The 15,897-nt window shown below is 44.4% G+C and overlaps 1 protein-coding gene across 1 annotated transcript in view; it reads left to right on the forward strand.

Moving 5' to 3' along the window:
- LOC124709075 (FMRFamide-related neuropeptides-like) overlaps positions 1 to 14,820 on the forward strand; it is a 30,762-nt gene extending 15,942 nt beyond the window's left edge. The window contains exons 3-4 of the mRNA XM_047240723.1: positions 7,745 to 7,881; positions 14,002 to 14,820. Coding sequence (XP_047096679.1) covers positions 7,745 to 7,881; positions 14,002 to 14,155 — 291 coding nt within the window. The 3' untranslated portion in view covers positions 14,156 to 14,820. The remainder of the gene's footprint in view (positions 1 to 7,744; positions 7,882 to 14,001) is intronic.
- Positions 14,821 to 15,897: the final 1,077 nt, after the last annotated feature.

The following is a 15,897-nucleotide window of genomic DNA, read 5'->3' on the forward strand; positions in this document are numbered from 1 at the left end:
GACCTGACGAAGCTAACGGGGCTTGTCGACAGACCAGTGGTGCATGTTTCGGCCGTTTACCTGGCCATGACTGGCAAATATGGCATCATCCCTAAACAAGATACATGATACATCTGGGGTATCCTGTCTTATTGCTCATTCTCCGTCGATAAGGGTTTCATCCCTATAACATATCTCTCCATCGAGAGCTGCATGGAAACAATTTGTGAGAACCGTGTTAACGTATGTGGCACAGCAAACTCTTGTAGCATGTCCAGGTAAACACCACCGTTGACGGCAGACTCGTTGAAAACTAATGGACCAGTGATGCAACTGTGCACCACTTCGCACGAAACATTGAAGTTAGAACTGTTTCTTTCCATTTCAGGTGTAACTTGAGGATTTTGAAACTTCCTGGCAGATTAAAACTGTGCATCCGACCGAGACTCGAACTCGGGACCTTTGCCTTTCGCGGGCAAGTGCTCTACTATCTGAGCTACCGAAGCACGACTCACGCCCGGTCCTCACAGCTTTACTTCTGCCAGTATCTCGTCTCCTATCTTCCAAACTTTACAGAAGCTCTCCTGCGAACCTTGCAGAACTAGCACTCCTGAAAGAAAGGATATTGCGGAGACATGGCTTAGCCACAGCCTGGGGGATGTTTCCAGAATGAGATTTTCACTCTGCAGCGGAGTGTGCGCTGATATGATTCTGTCAACCCCATATATGAACTATACAAAGATTCAGTTCGCCGGATATATGAAACGTTGCCTTATGCGAGAAATAATTTTTTTCCAGAAAGTCATTGTTTGTGTCGATCTTGCCTACGTTTGTCTGTTAGCTTTAAGCAGCTGCTCCTTGCAGGGATGTAGCCGTGACCTCTTATGCAAGACTCTGTGCACTGTTGATCGTCTCATTTCCAACTCTCTGGCCGCCTTAGGCACCGATTTTGTCGGTGTCCTTGCAAATGCCGACGTACTTTGTCCACGTTGGCGTCTGAAACATATGCACCCCCACCCCACCACACTCCTCTCATTTCTGTGGAGGATACTGCATGTTTCCATAAATGACATATGCAAAACCCGAATAGTTGGTCGGGACGTCTGTTGCCTTCCACGTCGTGTTCGAAAGCTTCGTTCGACTTGGGTATCGAACGTCGTCTGAATGAACCGGGCCACACACTGAGATTTCTCCAGTGACGTCGACATTTTATCAGGTTTTCAAATTAAAATCTGCGTCAAAATTGTATCACATGGAAGATAAAAATTTAAAAAATAAAAGAACACTGTACGTGTCGTCTTATCATACGTTCAAAACCATTTGTTAATGTCTAGTAGACTTTTAAAGTTATTAAACTATAAAGCTGTAAAGATAATTTACGGACACCCTGCCATTATTTGTTATAGACACCTTGAACAGTACACTTTGATATGGCAACAAATCGGATTACTTCATTCACGTTCAAGTTACGGGCACATCCAAATGCAATAACTCTTTCCTGGTATTCTGTCACATCTCCTCATCGACCCGTTTTAACGGCGCTGATTCCACACAGCCGAGCGGCACATAGACTTCACCACTTCAATGCCGCGGCCTATGTACCTACGTCACAGGTGTTGGGTCACATGACCCCTATCACCCGCTAAATACTAGCAGTAGTGACAGTAGTAGCAGTTTTATTCATCCGTAGATCACTTTTGCAAGGGTACTAGACATGTCTTGCTATTACAAATTGAGAAAAACAAAAATAACGTAAGTTACATACATAGGCATTTACGTACTTACAGATCTGATCGAACAAGGACTTACATATATATGAACCATCTCGACATCTGCCTAAAGTAATTTAGGGTAACCACAGAAGATCTAGATCAGGATGGCCGGATGAATATTGTAGCTTCCACCGTCCCTAATACGATGCCAGTCAGTTTGAAACAGTGCTCCATCATTCGAGTTATCCGTAGTGTATAATATTGCTTTACGAATAGGTTATTTAATAATGAAATAGTGCTATACTGTTCATTCCTTTATGACTTCTTTTCACTGCACACACTTCCACACAAAACACACATTGTTTCACAATGTAACGTTACACACGCTACAAGTAGACTTGAGGACCGGAGAAATACTGTTTGATTTCCATTTCCTGTGCAGCTACTCATCATCCGCTAGCCTGAAAAATGAGTGACATGTCGGGCTCAGAAAAAGGATAAGGTGTTAGTATTATACATTGCATTGCTTTCGGATTAAGATTTTCTCAAAAAGGAGGAAAAACCCATAGTGTGAAAGAGGTATGTGAAAAGATAGACGTTTTACTATCGTTACTATTATTTATAAGAGTTAGATTATTTACCAAGCCCATACCCTGTACTGTCTAAGTAATCCTTCAACATATGGACTGTATTACTTGACAGGTACTTCTTAGCTGCCTTTTTAAATAAGTTTCTTGTAGTAATCTCTTTAATCTCCTTGGGCAAATCATTGCATAGTTTTATTACTTGGTAAAAAATGCTGTTTAGAATTTTATATTTATTCTTTCTTAGTAAATATGAGCTCAGAATAGAACTAGAACAGAGCTGCTTAATCAGTAACCGCCAAAGTTATTTTCGATGGTGTACAACTCACTGGTAAAGGTACTTTCGTGCCGAGTACTCCGTCCACAGCACTCCAGAGCCTCCAGTGCACTCTTTTACTGGTGTTACTAATATTTATCAGGTGAGCTTCTGATGTACCATGTTCTTGTTATTGTTACGTATCTTATACCGGATGTACCTCCTACGAAAGTACAGGTACTTTTTGTTTCATGTTTTGGCAGATATTTGGAATTTCTTTTCTGCAGTGTGTAGCTCATCACATCTTTTACGCGACACCCTTCGTCGACAGAAAACATTGTTTATTTCCAGTCACAAACAAAATGATTTTTAAGTCGGAATTTTAGGTGCCCATTCGACAGGGCGGTCCAAAATTAGTCTAGTGCGAAAATGCGCCTGCCACGAATTCCTGTTCTGTGCCAAGCTTTTCATCTCAAAGTAGCATTTTCATGCTACGTCCTCAATTGTTAGCCGGCCGGGTGGCCGAGCGGTTCTAGGCGCTACAATCTGGAACCACGAGACAGCTACGGTCGCAGGTTGGAATCCTACCTCGGGCATGGATGTGTGTGATGTCCTTAGGTTAGTTAGGTTTAAGTAGTTCTAAGTTCTAGGGGACTGATGACCTCAGAAGTTAAGTTCCATAGTACTCAGAGCCATTTGAACCATTTGAACCTCAATTATTTACTGGATGTATTTCAGTCTCTGTCTTTCTCTACGGTTCTTAACTTCTACAGCTCCCTCTAGTACCAAGAAAGTTATCACCTGATGCCTTAACAGATGTTATATCATGCTGTCCCTTCCACTTGTATGTGTTTTCCAAGTTTCTTTCCTCGTCGATTCTGCGGACAACCTCCTCATTCCGTACCTTATCAGTCCACCTAATTTTAAAAATTCTCCTGTAGCACCACATCTCAAATGCTTCGATTCTCTGCTGTTCTGATTTTCCCACAGTCTATGTCTCACTACCATACAATGCTGTACTCCTAACGTACATAGTCAGAAATTTCTCCCTTAAGTTAAAACCGATGTTTGATACCAGCAGACTTCGCTTGGCTAGCTATGCCTTTTTCGCCAGTGCTAGTCTGCTTTTTTGTCCTCCTTGCTCCGTCCATCATGCGTTAATCTTCTGCATAGGTAGCAGAATTCCTTAACTTCGTGCATTTCTTTATCGCCAGTTGTAATGTTAAGTTTCTGGCTGTTCCCGTTTCTACTACTTCTCATTACTTATCTTTCTTCGATTTACTCATTAGCCTGTTTGTTCTATTCAACACACCCTGAAATTCTTCTTCACTTTCACTGAGGATAGTATTGTCATCAGCGAATCTTATCCCTGATATCTTTTCAACCTGAATTTTAATCTCACTCTTGAATCTTCCGCCTATCTTACACACTTTTTAATTCGAGAACTTCTTTCATGATCTTCCACTCTTATTGTTTCCTCTTAAATCTTGTACATATTGTACACACACACACACAAAAAGTTTTGCATCACCTCGGTTCCGAGAGTCCCGGAACCTTTACAGAAAACTGGAATAGTGATCAACATAAACATCATTTCCGCCCTTTTTATTGCTCACGAAAACCACAAATTGCATGTTGTACCACCATACAGACAGACCTTCAGAGGTGGTGGTCCACATTGCTGTACACACCGGTACCTCTAATACCCAGTAGCATGTCATTTTGCAATTGATGCATGCCTGTATTCATCGTGGCATACTATCTACAAGTTCATCATCGTACTGTTGATCCAGTTTTTCCCACTCCTCAACGGCGATTCGGTGTAGATCCCTCAGAGTGGTTGGTGGGTCACCTCGTCCTCAAACAGCCTTTTTGAATCTACCCCACACATGTTCGGTAGTGTTCATGTCTGCAGAACATGTTGGCCAGTCTAGTCGAGCGATGCCGTTATCCTGAAGCAAGTCATTCACAAGATTTGCACGATGGGGGCGCGAATTGTCGTCCATGAAGACGAATGCCTCGCCAATATGGTGCTGATACGGTTGCACTATCGGTCGGAGGATGGCAGTCACGTATCGTACCGCCTTCCATGACCACCAGTGCCGTGCGTCAGCTACACATAATGCCACCCCAAAACAGAAGGCAAACTCCACCTTCCAGCACTCGCTGGTGAGTGTGTCTAAGGCGTTCACGCTGACAGGGTTGCCTCCAAACGCGTCTCCGACGACTATCTGGTTGAAGGCATATATATATATATATATATATATATATATATATATATATATATATATATATATATATATATATATACAGGGTGAGTCACCTAACGTTACCGCTGGATATATTTCGTAAACCACATCAAATACTGACGAATCGATTCCACAGACCGAATGTGAGGAGAGGGGCTAGTGTAATTGGTTAATACAAACCATAAAAAAATGCACGGAAGTATGTTTTTTAACACAAACCTAGGTTTTTTTAAATGGAACCCCGTTAGTTTTGTTAGTCCATCTGAACATATAAACAAATACGTAATCAGTGCCGTTTGTTGCATTGTAAAATGTTAATTACATCCGCAGATATTGTAACCTAAAGTTGACGCTTGAGTACCACTCCTCCGCTGTTCGATCGTGTTTATCGGAGAACACCGAATTACGTAGGGATCCAAAGGGAACGGTGATGGGCCTTAGGTACAGAAGAGACTGGAACAGCACATTACGTCCACGCGCTAACACCTTTTTATTGGTCTTTTTCACTGACGCACATGTACATTACCATGACGTTGAGGACGCATAAATTGGCCAGCCCGTTCTCCTGATCTTACACCTCTGGACTTCTTTCTGTGGTGTACGTTAAAGGAGAATGTGTACCGTGATGTGCCTACAATCCCAGAGGATATGAAACAACGTATTGTGGCAGCCTGCGGCGACATTACACCAGATGTACTGCGGCGTGTATGACATTCATTACGCCAGAGATTGCAATTGTGTGCAGCAAATGATGGCCACCACATTGAACATCTATTGGCCTGACATGTCAGGACACACTCTATTCCATTACGTAATTGAAAACGGAAACCACGTGCGTACGTGTACCTCACCCCTCATGGTAATGTACATGTGCGTCACTGAAAAACACCAATAAAAAGGTGTTAGCGTGTGGACGTAATGTGCTGTTCCAGTCTCTTCTGTACCTAAGGCCCATCACCGTTCCCTTTGGATCCCTACGTAATTCGGTGTTCTCCGATAAACACGATCGAACAGCGGAGGAGTGGTACTCAAGCGTCAACTTTAGGTTACAATATCTCCGTATGTAATTAACATTTTACAATGTAACAAACGGCACTGATTACGTATTTGTTTATATTTTCAGATTGGCTAACAAAACTAACGGGGTTCCATTTAAAAAAACGTAGGTTTGTGTTAAAAATCATACTTCCGTGCATTTTTTTATGGTTTGTATTAACCAATTACACTAGCCCCTCTCCTCACGTTCGGTCTGTGGAATCGATTCGTCAGTATTTGATGTGGTTTACGAAATATATCCAGCGGTAATGTTAGGTGACTCACCCTGTATATATATATATATATTCCATTACGTAATTGAAAACGGAAACCACGTGCGTACGTGTACCTCACCCCTCATGGTAATGTACATGTGCGTCACTGAAAAACACCAATAAAAAGGTGTTAGCGTGTGGACGTAATGTGCTGTTCCAGTCTCTTCTGTACCTAAGGCCCATCACCGTTCCCTTTGGATCCCTATGGAGGAGATACAGAGAGACAGAAACTGTCGATGACATGCCTCGCTCAGGCCGTCCAAAGTACTACTGCAGTGGGTGACTGCTACCTACGGATTATGCCTCGGAGGAACCCTGACAGCAAGGTCATCATGTTGAATAATGCTATTCGTGCAGCCACAGGACGTCATGTTACGACTGAAACTGTGCGCAATAGGCTCCATGACGCGTAACTTCACTCCCGACGTCCATGGCGAGGCCCATCTTTGTAACCACGAATCTACGGTCGCAGGTTCGAATCCTGCCTCGGGCATGAATGTGTGTGATGTCCTTAGGTTAGCTAGGTTTAAGTAGCTCTAAGTTCTAAGGGGACTGTTGACCTCAGATGTTAAGTTCCATAGTGCTCAGAGCCATTTGAAACTATATATATATATATATATATATATATATATATATATATATATATATATATATATATCTGAGGTCAACAGTCCCCTTAGAACTTAGAACTACTTAAACCTAGCTAACCTAAGGACATCACACACATTCATGCCCGAGGCAGGATTCGAACCTGCGACCGTAGATTCGTGGTTACAAAGATGGGCCTCGCCATGGACGTCGGGAGTGAAGTTACGCGTCATGGAGCCTATTGCGCACAGTTTCAGTCGTAACACGACGTCCTGTGGCTGCACGAATAGCATTATTCAACATGATGACCTTGCTGTCAGGGTTCCTCCGAGGCATAATCCGTAGGTAGCAGTCACCCACTGCAGTAGTACTTTGGACGGCCTGAGCGAGGCATGTCATCGACAGTTTCTGTCTCTCTGTATCTCCTCCATGTCAGTACAACATCGCTTTGGTTCACTCCGAGACGCCTGGACACTTCCCTTGTTGAGAGCCCTTCGTGGCACAAAGTAACAATGCGGACGCGATCGAACCGCGGTACTGACCGTCTAGGCATGGTTGAAGTACAGGCAACACGAGCCGTGCACTTCTTTCCTGGTGGAATGACTGGGACTGATCTGGCTTCGGACCCCCTCCGACTAACAGGCGCTGCTCATGCATGGTTGTTTAGACGTTTGAGCGGGTTTAGTCACATCTCTGAACAGTTAAAAGGACTCTGTCTGTGATACAATATCCACAGAGAACGTCTGTCTTCAGGAGTTCTGGGAACCGGGGTGACGCAAAATTTTTTTTCATGTGTGTATATTATCCGCATTTCCCTATAGCTCGCCCCTATTTTTCTCAGAATTATTTCGAAAATCTAGCTCCTGACTCCACCTACATATTGCGTAGTTGCAAGTGTCTGCCGAAACAGCTGATGATTCGGAGGTGGGACCCCAAGTATAATTAATTTGATGCTCTGCTGGGCGCCTCCACCTCGAGTGCGCGCATCCTCAGTGGAGCCGCCCCCTGCCTGCGACCCTGGAGGGCTGTGAGAGTGACGGCGGCGCGCGGTCGGTGCTGTTTCCAGGACGGGGAGGAGGTGGCCGACGACGACGAGCAGCTGTCCAGGGCGGGCCGCTCCGGCATGGCGGACCCTCTGACGCGCCACGACCGCAACTTCATCCGCTTCGGCCGCTCGGGGCGCTCCGGGCCCGCGCAGCATCAGTAAGTAGAGCACCAGACAGACTCAGCTCCCAGGTTGAGGAACATCCCATCTCACTGGTCATTACTGGTTCTTTTGTTCTCTACTATTTCTTGTATAACCATCTTATTCGCTTTTCTCCCAGCCCATCCTACACTACTGGCCATTAAAACTGCTACACCAAGAAGAAATGATGAACAACGGGTATTCATTGGACAAATATATTATACTAGAACTGACATGTGATTACATTTTCACGCAATTTGGATGCATAAGTCCTGAGAAATTAGTACCCAGAACAACCACCTCTGGCCGTAATAACGGCCTCGATACGCCTGGGCATTGAGTCAAACAGAGCTTGGATGCCGTGAACAGGTATAGCTGCCCATGCAGCTTCACTACGTTACCACAGTTCATCAAGAGTAGTAACTGGCGTATTGTGACGAGCCAGTTGCTCGGCCACCATTGACCACACGTTTTCAATTGGTGAGAGATCTGGAGAATGTGCTGACCAGGGCAGCAGTCGAACATTTTCTGTATCCAGAAAGGCCCGTACAGGACCTGCAACATGCGGTCGTGCATTATCCTGCTGAAATGTAGGGTTTCGCAGGGATCAAATGAAGGGTAGGGCCACGGGTCGTAACACATCTGAAATGTAACGTCCACTGTTCAAAGTGCCGTAAATGCGAACAAGAGGTGACCGAGACGTGTAACGAATGGCACCCCATACCATCACGCCGGGTGATACTCCAGTATGGCGATGACGAATACACGCTTCCAATGTGCGTTCACCGCGATGTCGCCAAACACGGATGCGACCATCATTATGCTGTAAACAGAACCTGGATTCATCCGAAAAAATGACGTTTCGCCATTCGTACACCCAGGTTCGTCGTTGAGTACATCATCGCAGGCGCTCCTGTCTGTGATGCAGCGTCAAGGGTAACGCAGCCATGGTCTCCGAGCTGATAGTCCATGCTGCTGCAAATGTCATTGAACTGTTCGTTCAGATGGTTGTTGCCTTGTAGAGGTCCCCATCTCCTGACTCAGGGATCTGGACGTGGCTGCACGATCCGTTACAGCCATGCGGATGAGATGCCTATCATCTCGACTGCTAGCGATACGAGGCCGTTGGGATCCAGCACGGCGTTCGTATTACCCTCCTGAACCCATCTATTCCATATTCTGCTAACAGTCATTGGATCTCGACCAACGCGAGCAGCAATGTCGCGATACGATAAACCGCAATCGCGATAGACTACAATCCGACCTTTTATGAAAGTCGGAAACGTGATGGTACCCATTTCTCCTCCTTACACGAGGCATCACAACAACGTTTCACCAGGCAACGCCGGTCAACTGCTGTTTGTGTATGAGAAATCGGTTGGAAACTTTCCTCATGTCAGCACGTTGTAGGTGTCGCCACCGGGGCCAACCTTGTGTGAATACTCTGAAAAGCTAATCATTTGCATATCACAGCATCTTCTTCCTGTCGGTTAAATTTCGCATCTGTAGCACGTGATCTTCGTGGTGTAGCAATTTTGATGGCCAGTAGTGTATTTCCTAGTGAATGCAGCAGTTGGCTTATGACCTTGGTTGTTGGTGGACTGTTCTAGTGTGTTCGTCTAGCTGCTGAGATGGAGGCAGGCAGAAAAGAGCAGAGAAGTGTGGTTCGTTTCCCGGTGTGTGAGGGTGCTGGAGTACTTGAAAATCGGTGTCGCATGTCCGCTGTATGCTGTAAACACTGCGTGTCCCTGATGTGTGTGCACGAGGGGCAGAGGAGATTCCGAGAAGGGCGCACATCACTGCGAGACGGTTCGCACCCAGGACTGAACCATCCGAACCATTACCCGTGACCTGATGAGGCTGACCGATGGCCTGATTTGGATTAGGGCGACCAATCAAGCAGGTTTAAATTCGTGTTCAGGTCGGCATTAGCCATGCCATCATCAAAGACCACTCGCATTACCGCAAAATCTGCGTCCAGTGGGTGCAGCGTCACCTGACGGAGGAACAAAAGATGACCGGCTTCAAATCTGAATCATCAGCGTCGGTACCACGAGGAAGAACATGCGTTTCTGTAACGCACTGCCACAGGGGACGAAAAATGATGCCACTACTTCGAACCCGAGGGCAAACGGCAAAGCCTGCAGTTGAAACATTCCGTATGTCCCCCTCTAAAGAAATCCAAAGATATTCACACAAGTTCCGGTAAGGTCACGATGATCGTCTTCTTCAACTGCATGGACCCTCTGAGTGTGAATCACAATCGATGCGCAGCGCTATGAAGATAGTTCGCAAAACGCCCAGAAATGCTGTCGGACGGAATCATCCTGTCGCATGATAACACCCGCCTCTACACTGCCAATGGGACGAAGCCTATGCTTCAGCGATTTGGTAGGGAAACGCTGCAACATCCTTCGCAGCCCAAATCTTTCACCGTGTGGTTTTCACATCTTTCGCTACCCCAAGAAAGACTGCGTCGACATCTGTTTCAGTCGGACGGGGAAGTGCAAGAGTGGGTACAGTGCGGACCCGTCAGCGGCCGACCGCGTTCTTCTAAACACGAATTGATCGTCTCGTCTCCTAGTGGGATAAATTTCTTAGAGCGCTCGGTGATTAGAATGGAACCATCGCATGGTTCCGTTTTGACGAGTGTTTGGGTTTCGTTTGATTGCCCTTCATAATTCTTCTGCAGAACCAAATTTCTGCAACTTCGAGTCGGGTTTTCTCCTGCTTTACTAATGCCCAGGTTTCACATCAGTATGTCAGGATACTCCATACACAGTTCTTTACAAATCTTTTGTTAGTATGAAAGCGGATGTACTTCTTCAGCAGAGGGTTCTCATTTTGGAAGGAGCTCTTGTCATGCTATTCTTATGATGATTTTCTTGAGACATCTATCGATTTTCTCTACGTTGCTACCGAGATAGCGAAATTCGATTACATCCTCGAGTTTCTCACTACCTGTTCTTATGCCAGTATTACCTTCAGCTTCTTCCTTATGTACATAACTAAAACTCTTGTTTTCTTGGTATTTATTTTCAGTTTTAGTTTTGCTATCTCATGACTGAAGACTCTAATCGTTTTATTTACTACCTTCTCCGCATCAGTCACTATTACATTGTCTTCGGAAAATCTGATACAGTGAATACACGTACCATTTATTTTGTGTTGTCATCTTTTCTGTCAATGCTGTTATTGTCCCCTCGATAAGTAAGGTGATAAATGACATCCCCGTCACACCCCCTTCTGATTTTTGCTTGTTTCTTGCTACCATTAATATCCAGTTCAGTTCTTTGACTTTTGTATGTACTTAAAATTAGTCGTCTGTCCTTCCAGTCAAATCCTACATTGAGCATTGTTATAAAAAACAGCTTCCTGACAACCGTATCAAGTGCCTTTTCTAGGTAAGTAAACGCAATACACGTTTTTCTGTTTGTATCTACTTCCCTCGTTCCTTTCCCTGATATGAAATCAAACTCGTCATTGACTAAGTTCCAATCTATTTTCTGTGTAATCCTCTCTTTAACTACTGAAAGCAGTATTTTTGATGCATGTGATAGAAGTGTTCTTTAGTTTGTACAGTGCTTTGTATTAGCCCTCTTGGGTAATAACTTTTTGTAAAGTTACGTGGTACGATACACTCTTCTAAACATTCTGATACCACAATAAACAATTTCCTTTTGATGTTGTTTCTCCTGTTTTGTAGGAGCTCTGCGGGGATGTCATCTGTGCTCTATGATTTATTTTATTTCAAATCTGTTTAGTGTAAGGAACATCTCTTTTGTTGATAATGGTCTGTTATTGGTTTCATCAGTTACTTTTTATCTTAAAAATCTCATCTAAACGTCCAACTTCACCATCACTGCACAGGTTTTCAATATATCCTTGGCCTCATTTGTATACATGACTAAATTTGTAGACGATTTTGTGGCACAATGGTGCCAAATGTTGTGGCTAGAACTTAGACTCCATAACAGGTATATGTTTGTCAGTCCAAGCTGCATCAAGTCTACGCCAGAGCAGTTGATGCTGATTTCTCGGTAACCCATGATCCCATCTTTCGAAAAGGAGACTCTCGTGGACAGGGAAACATTCAAACACATTCAGTATCGAGGTAGGTCAGGAATGCACTGGTACATGGGAACATGCATTATCTTGTTGAAAAGCAGCACAAGGCTTCGAAGACAGGGCACAGCCACTGGCCGTAACATGTTGGAAACGTATGGCCTTCAGTCCGTATTACTGTATGTCCAAGACAGAGGTGACTGTGTTGTGTATCTAACCAAGCTCTAATGGCAGGTGTTACGATGGCAAATCCAGTCTGGAAACTTTCAATCTCCTCGAATCCTACACAAAGGATACAACCATCATGATGTAGTACAGAGTCTTAAAAGACGATGCTGTGTCACTTCTGGGACCGATGTTGCTGTTGGCCCCATCACTTTCTGTGCGGCTCTCTCTGATGACAGGTGAAGGAGGAAGTTTCAACATTGCTCGCCGTGCTGACAGTTCGTGATACCACCACACACCGTCAGGAGGCTTGCGGAGTATGGCTGTAGATGCAGATGTCGAAACTTTGTCACACTGTCTGTATGGTTACTTGTCTTGCTGCAGACAATCTTATTTCACAACTCAAGGTACGTGACGTTACAGTACAATACCGAACGGTCGAAAGAAAAATATGTCTGCCTTCTCGGGCGTTAGAGTTGTGGGGCCGCTCAGATTCTGCACAAAGTTGAGCATAACTCTCTTGGACCTTCTGACTGGTTATTCGCATTGCTCTTGTAGGATCCCGATCAACATGTGCCGCAGTGCTGCAGGATTGTTAGGTCACTATCCTGATACTGTTTCTTACGTGAGGAACAGCACAATCTTCCCATTAAAAAAAATCAACGAATGTGGTTTCTGAATGAGAAATGTGTCATGTATTTCATTTCTAACATACAGAATATACAATCTAAGAAAGAAAGCAAGGAAAAAAAGACATAGCATGAAGGAATTATCCGGATGGGACGGAAATCGGTAGATCTTACTTACAGACATACAAATGATTATAAATTCAGAAAGATTCGATGATTTATTCAAGAGAAAGAACTTCATAAATTGAGCAAGTCAATAATGCTTTGGTCCACCTCTGACCGTTAAAGCAACAGTTATTGGGCTTTGCATTGATTTATAGAGTTCAGCCTGGAATGTCGCTGACTGGAGAAAATTGTCTTCAGTGATGAGTGTCGCTTGACAACCGGAAGCGACACTCTGGTGTGCCGTTTCTTCCTGTAGCAGGACCCCTCTGACTGTCATCCACGGCACCCTTACAGCATAGTGGTGGGTCGACGACACCCTACACCCCGTGTTGTTGTCTCTCATGGTAAGCCATCGCGGACTTACCTTTGACTAGGATAAAGCCTGGCTGCACACTCACAGAATTTCTACTGCTTGTCTTCGTACTTTCCAAACCCTTCCTTGCCCATCAAGGCAGCTGAACCTCTCCCCATCTGAGAACGTTTGGAGGCGGAGCACTCAACCAAGTCGGAATTTTGACGATCTAACGCACCAATTGGACAGAATTTGGCGCAGAATCCCTCAGGTCGACATCCAAAAACTCTAGCAATCATTTCCAAGTCGAGTAACTACTTGGATGAGGACCAGAGATGGACCAACACGCTATTGACTTTCTCAATTTGTAAGACTCTTTGTCTTGAATAATTTTTCCACTTCTTCTGAAATTGTAATCGTTTGTTTGTCTTTACATGTACATCGCACCTACTGATTTCCCTCCCATTCGGATAATTCCTACGTGGTTGGTAGTTTTTCTTTGTTTCCCTAGAATGTATATGGTAGTACACGTAATTATTCCTAGCAGTTACGCTGAAATAATTTATACAGCTGAGCAAGTGCTAGGGAGCTTTCGGATTTGACGTTTGTCGATTCCACCTTCAAAGCGTTGTCGTTTTGAGGGTCAACAGTGTATTGATATCAAGGGCAAGTGCCTCTATCATCGAGACTTTTCTTTAGTTTGCTCCCTGTGTTGATTAGGAGTGTAGTTTTCATTGTGTAGTACCTCCGCTACTCGCCGGCTTGCATTTCTGCTTCCCTACGCACAGCGGTGCGTCGCAGTGTAGCCTAATCTGCCGCAGGGCAGGAGCCGAGCCGGCTCTGTGGGCGGCGCTGCTGGACCCGCGACTGGCTGTGCTGCCCGCGCCCGCGGGCGCCGATGACGCCGACGTGGACGGCGCCGCCGGCAGCGGCAGGGGCCGCATCTCCACCAGGAGCTTCCTCCGGCTGGGCTAGGCCGCCCTCTCGCCCTCGTCCTCTTCAGAGTACCACACAGGAAAGCGATGGCACAAACCGTTCAAATAAAATTAATTCCTATGTCGTCTTCATTTGCGACCAGTTCGTTTCTATAAATTTTTTCGTAGCATCTCTTTGTTGGTTACTACTCAACAGGTGACAATTTCACGTTGATGAATTTTCACCTAGTAATTACTTATGTTTGTGAAGATTCATTGTAATTTATTTGACAATTCATAAATAATTTGCCTGATCATAGAGCAATCGCTATTACCAACACTTTGCATAAAATTTAGATAATGCAATGTAAAGCATTTTACTGGATCGTATAGCCAGTTTACATTCCGTTAATTATGCATTTAATAATTTGGTCTTAAAGTTTGCCTCAAAACTGATAATGTAAAATGGCATTAAGGAATAAATTCTCACATTTTAATCGCTGTTGATTCCCTGGAGAGGACGAATTGAGATTGTGAGGCCTTTACATACCTAATGTACTCTGAAGTTTCTATTATTCTTACTGTTACCTTTGTCACCGTTTATTTCAAAATTTAACGTAGCGCACAATGTAACGTTCTGTATCCTGTGTAGCTAAGGACTTTCATTGTTCTAACAATTGTTATTCACTTCTGTGCATGTGACTAATAAAGTTTTACTTTCATTGATATGGCAAGTTAAATGCAGTGCTAATTACCAGAAAATGACTCCTTGTTGTCTATTTTTGAATAAAGAGACATATGTTCTACTACACTCGAACTTATTCCCTACCTGTTCCAACCTTTTAGGATTTATTATCCAAATAACATAAATAAATATAGTAACGCTAGCACATATTTTCGAAACTCACTGTGTGTCTATAGTGCTGGCTGAAAACGAATATAATTACTTAAGACCATACTGTGAGGTGCTATTAATGGTAACACGGGTCTCATTTCGGTATATTCCCAGAATCAAGTATTCTGTTGTATCCATTATTTATTCGTGTTATGATATAACATTCTGACGTCCCGAGGCACATCTCTCTCGTGCCATCTCATTCATTACCAATAATACATTAGTTTCCGTGTTTGACGCACATCTTCAGTCGTTCTGGTGGTGGTGGTGGTTAGTGTTTAACGTCCCGTCGACAACGAGGTCATTAGAGACGGAGCGCAAGCTCGGGTTAGGAAAGGATTGGGAAGGAAATCGGCCGTGCCCTTTCATGGGAACCATCCCGGCATTTGCCTGAAACGATTTAGGGAAATCACGGAAAACCTAAATCAGGATGGCCGGAGACGGGATTGAACCGTCGTCCTCCCGAATGCGAGTCCAGTGTGCTAACCACTGCGCCACCTCGCTCGGTCAGTCGTTCTGCTGAACACTTTTGGCCACCACAGCTGATGTTATGTAAACTTCTGATAATTCACAACGTAGCATTTTAAAATCAGGACTAATTCTTCCACAGGTACACTTAATTCCTTTCTTTATTTAGACACAACTGGGTTTCAGGACGGAGTCTCACAACCACCTTCGTGTACTCGTTGAAGCTAGGCACAAGTTGTCATAGCAGTCAGATCACATCCTACATGTTCTCCCTCACTGGCCAATGGCCAGGCAGAGATTCATTGCCTCCTGCCTCCGCTATTCAGCTAGCTAGACGATTCTGAGTTTGATAACTGACTACCTCTTTATAGCTTCTGAGGATATCCCCCGGAGTAGAAGGAGTATTATTGACGACGTAATGCCTATTAAACTGTCTTCAA

Source organism: Schistocerca piceifrons, chromosome 7, assembly GCF_021461385.2.
Source record: "Schistocerca piceifrons isolate TAMUIC-IGC-003096 chromosome 7, iqSchPice1.1, whole genome shotgun sequence".
Taxonomy (NCBI): Eukaryota; Metazoa; Arthropoda; class Insecta; order Orthoptera; family Acrididae; genus Schistocerca; species Schistocerca piceifrons.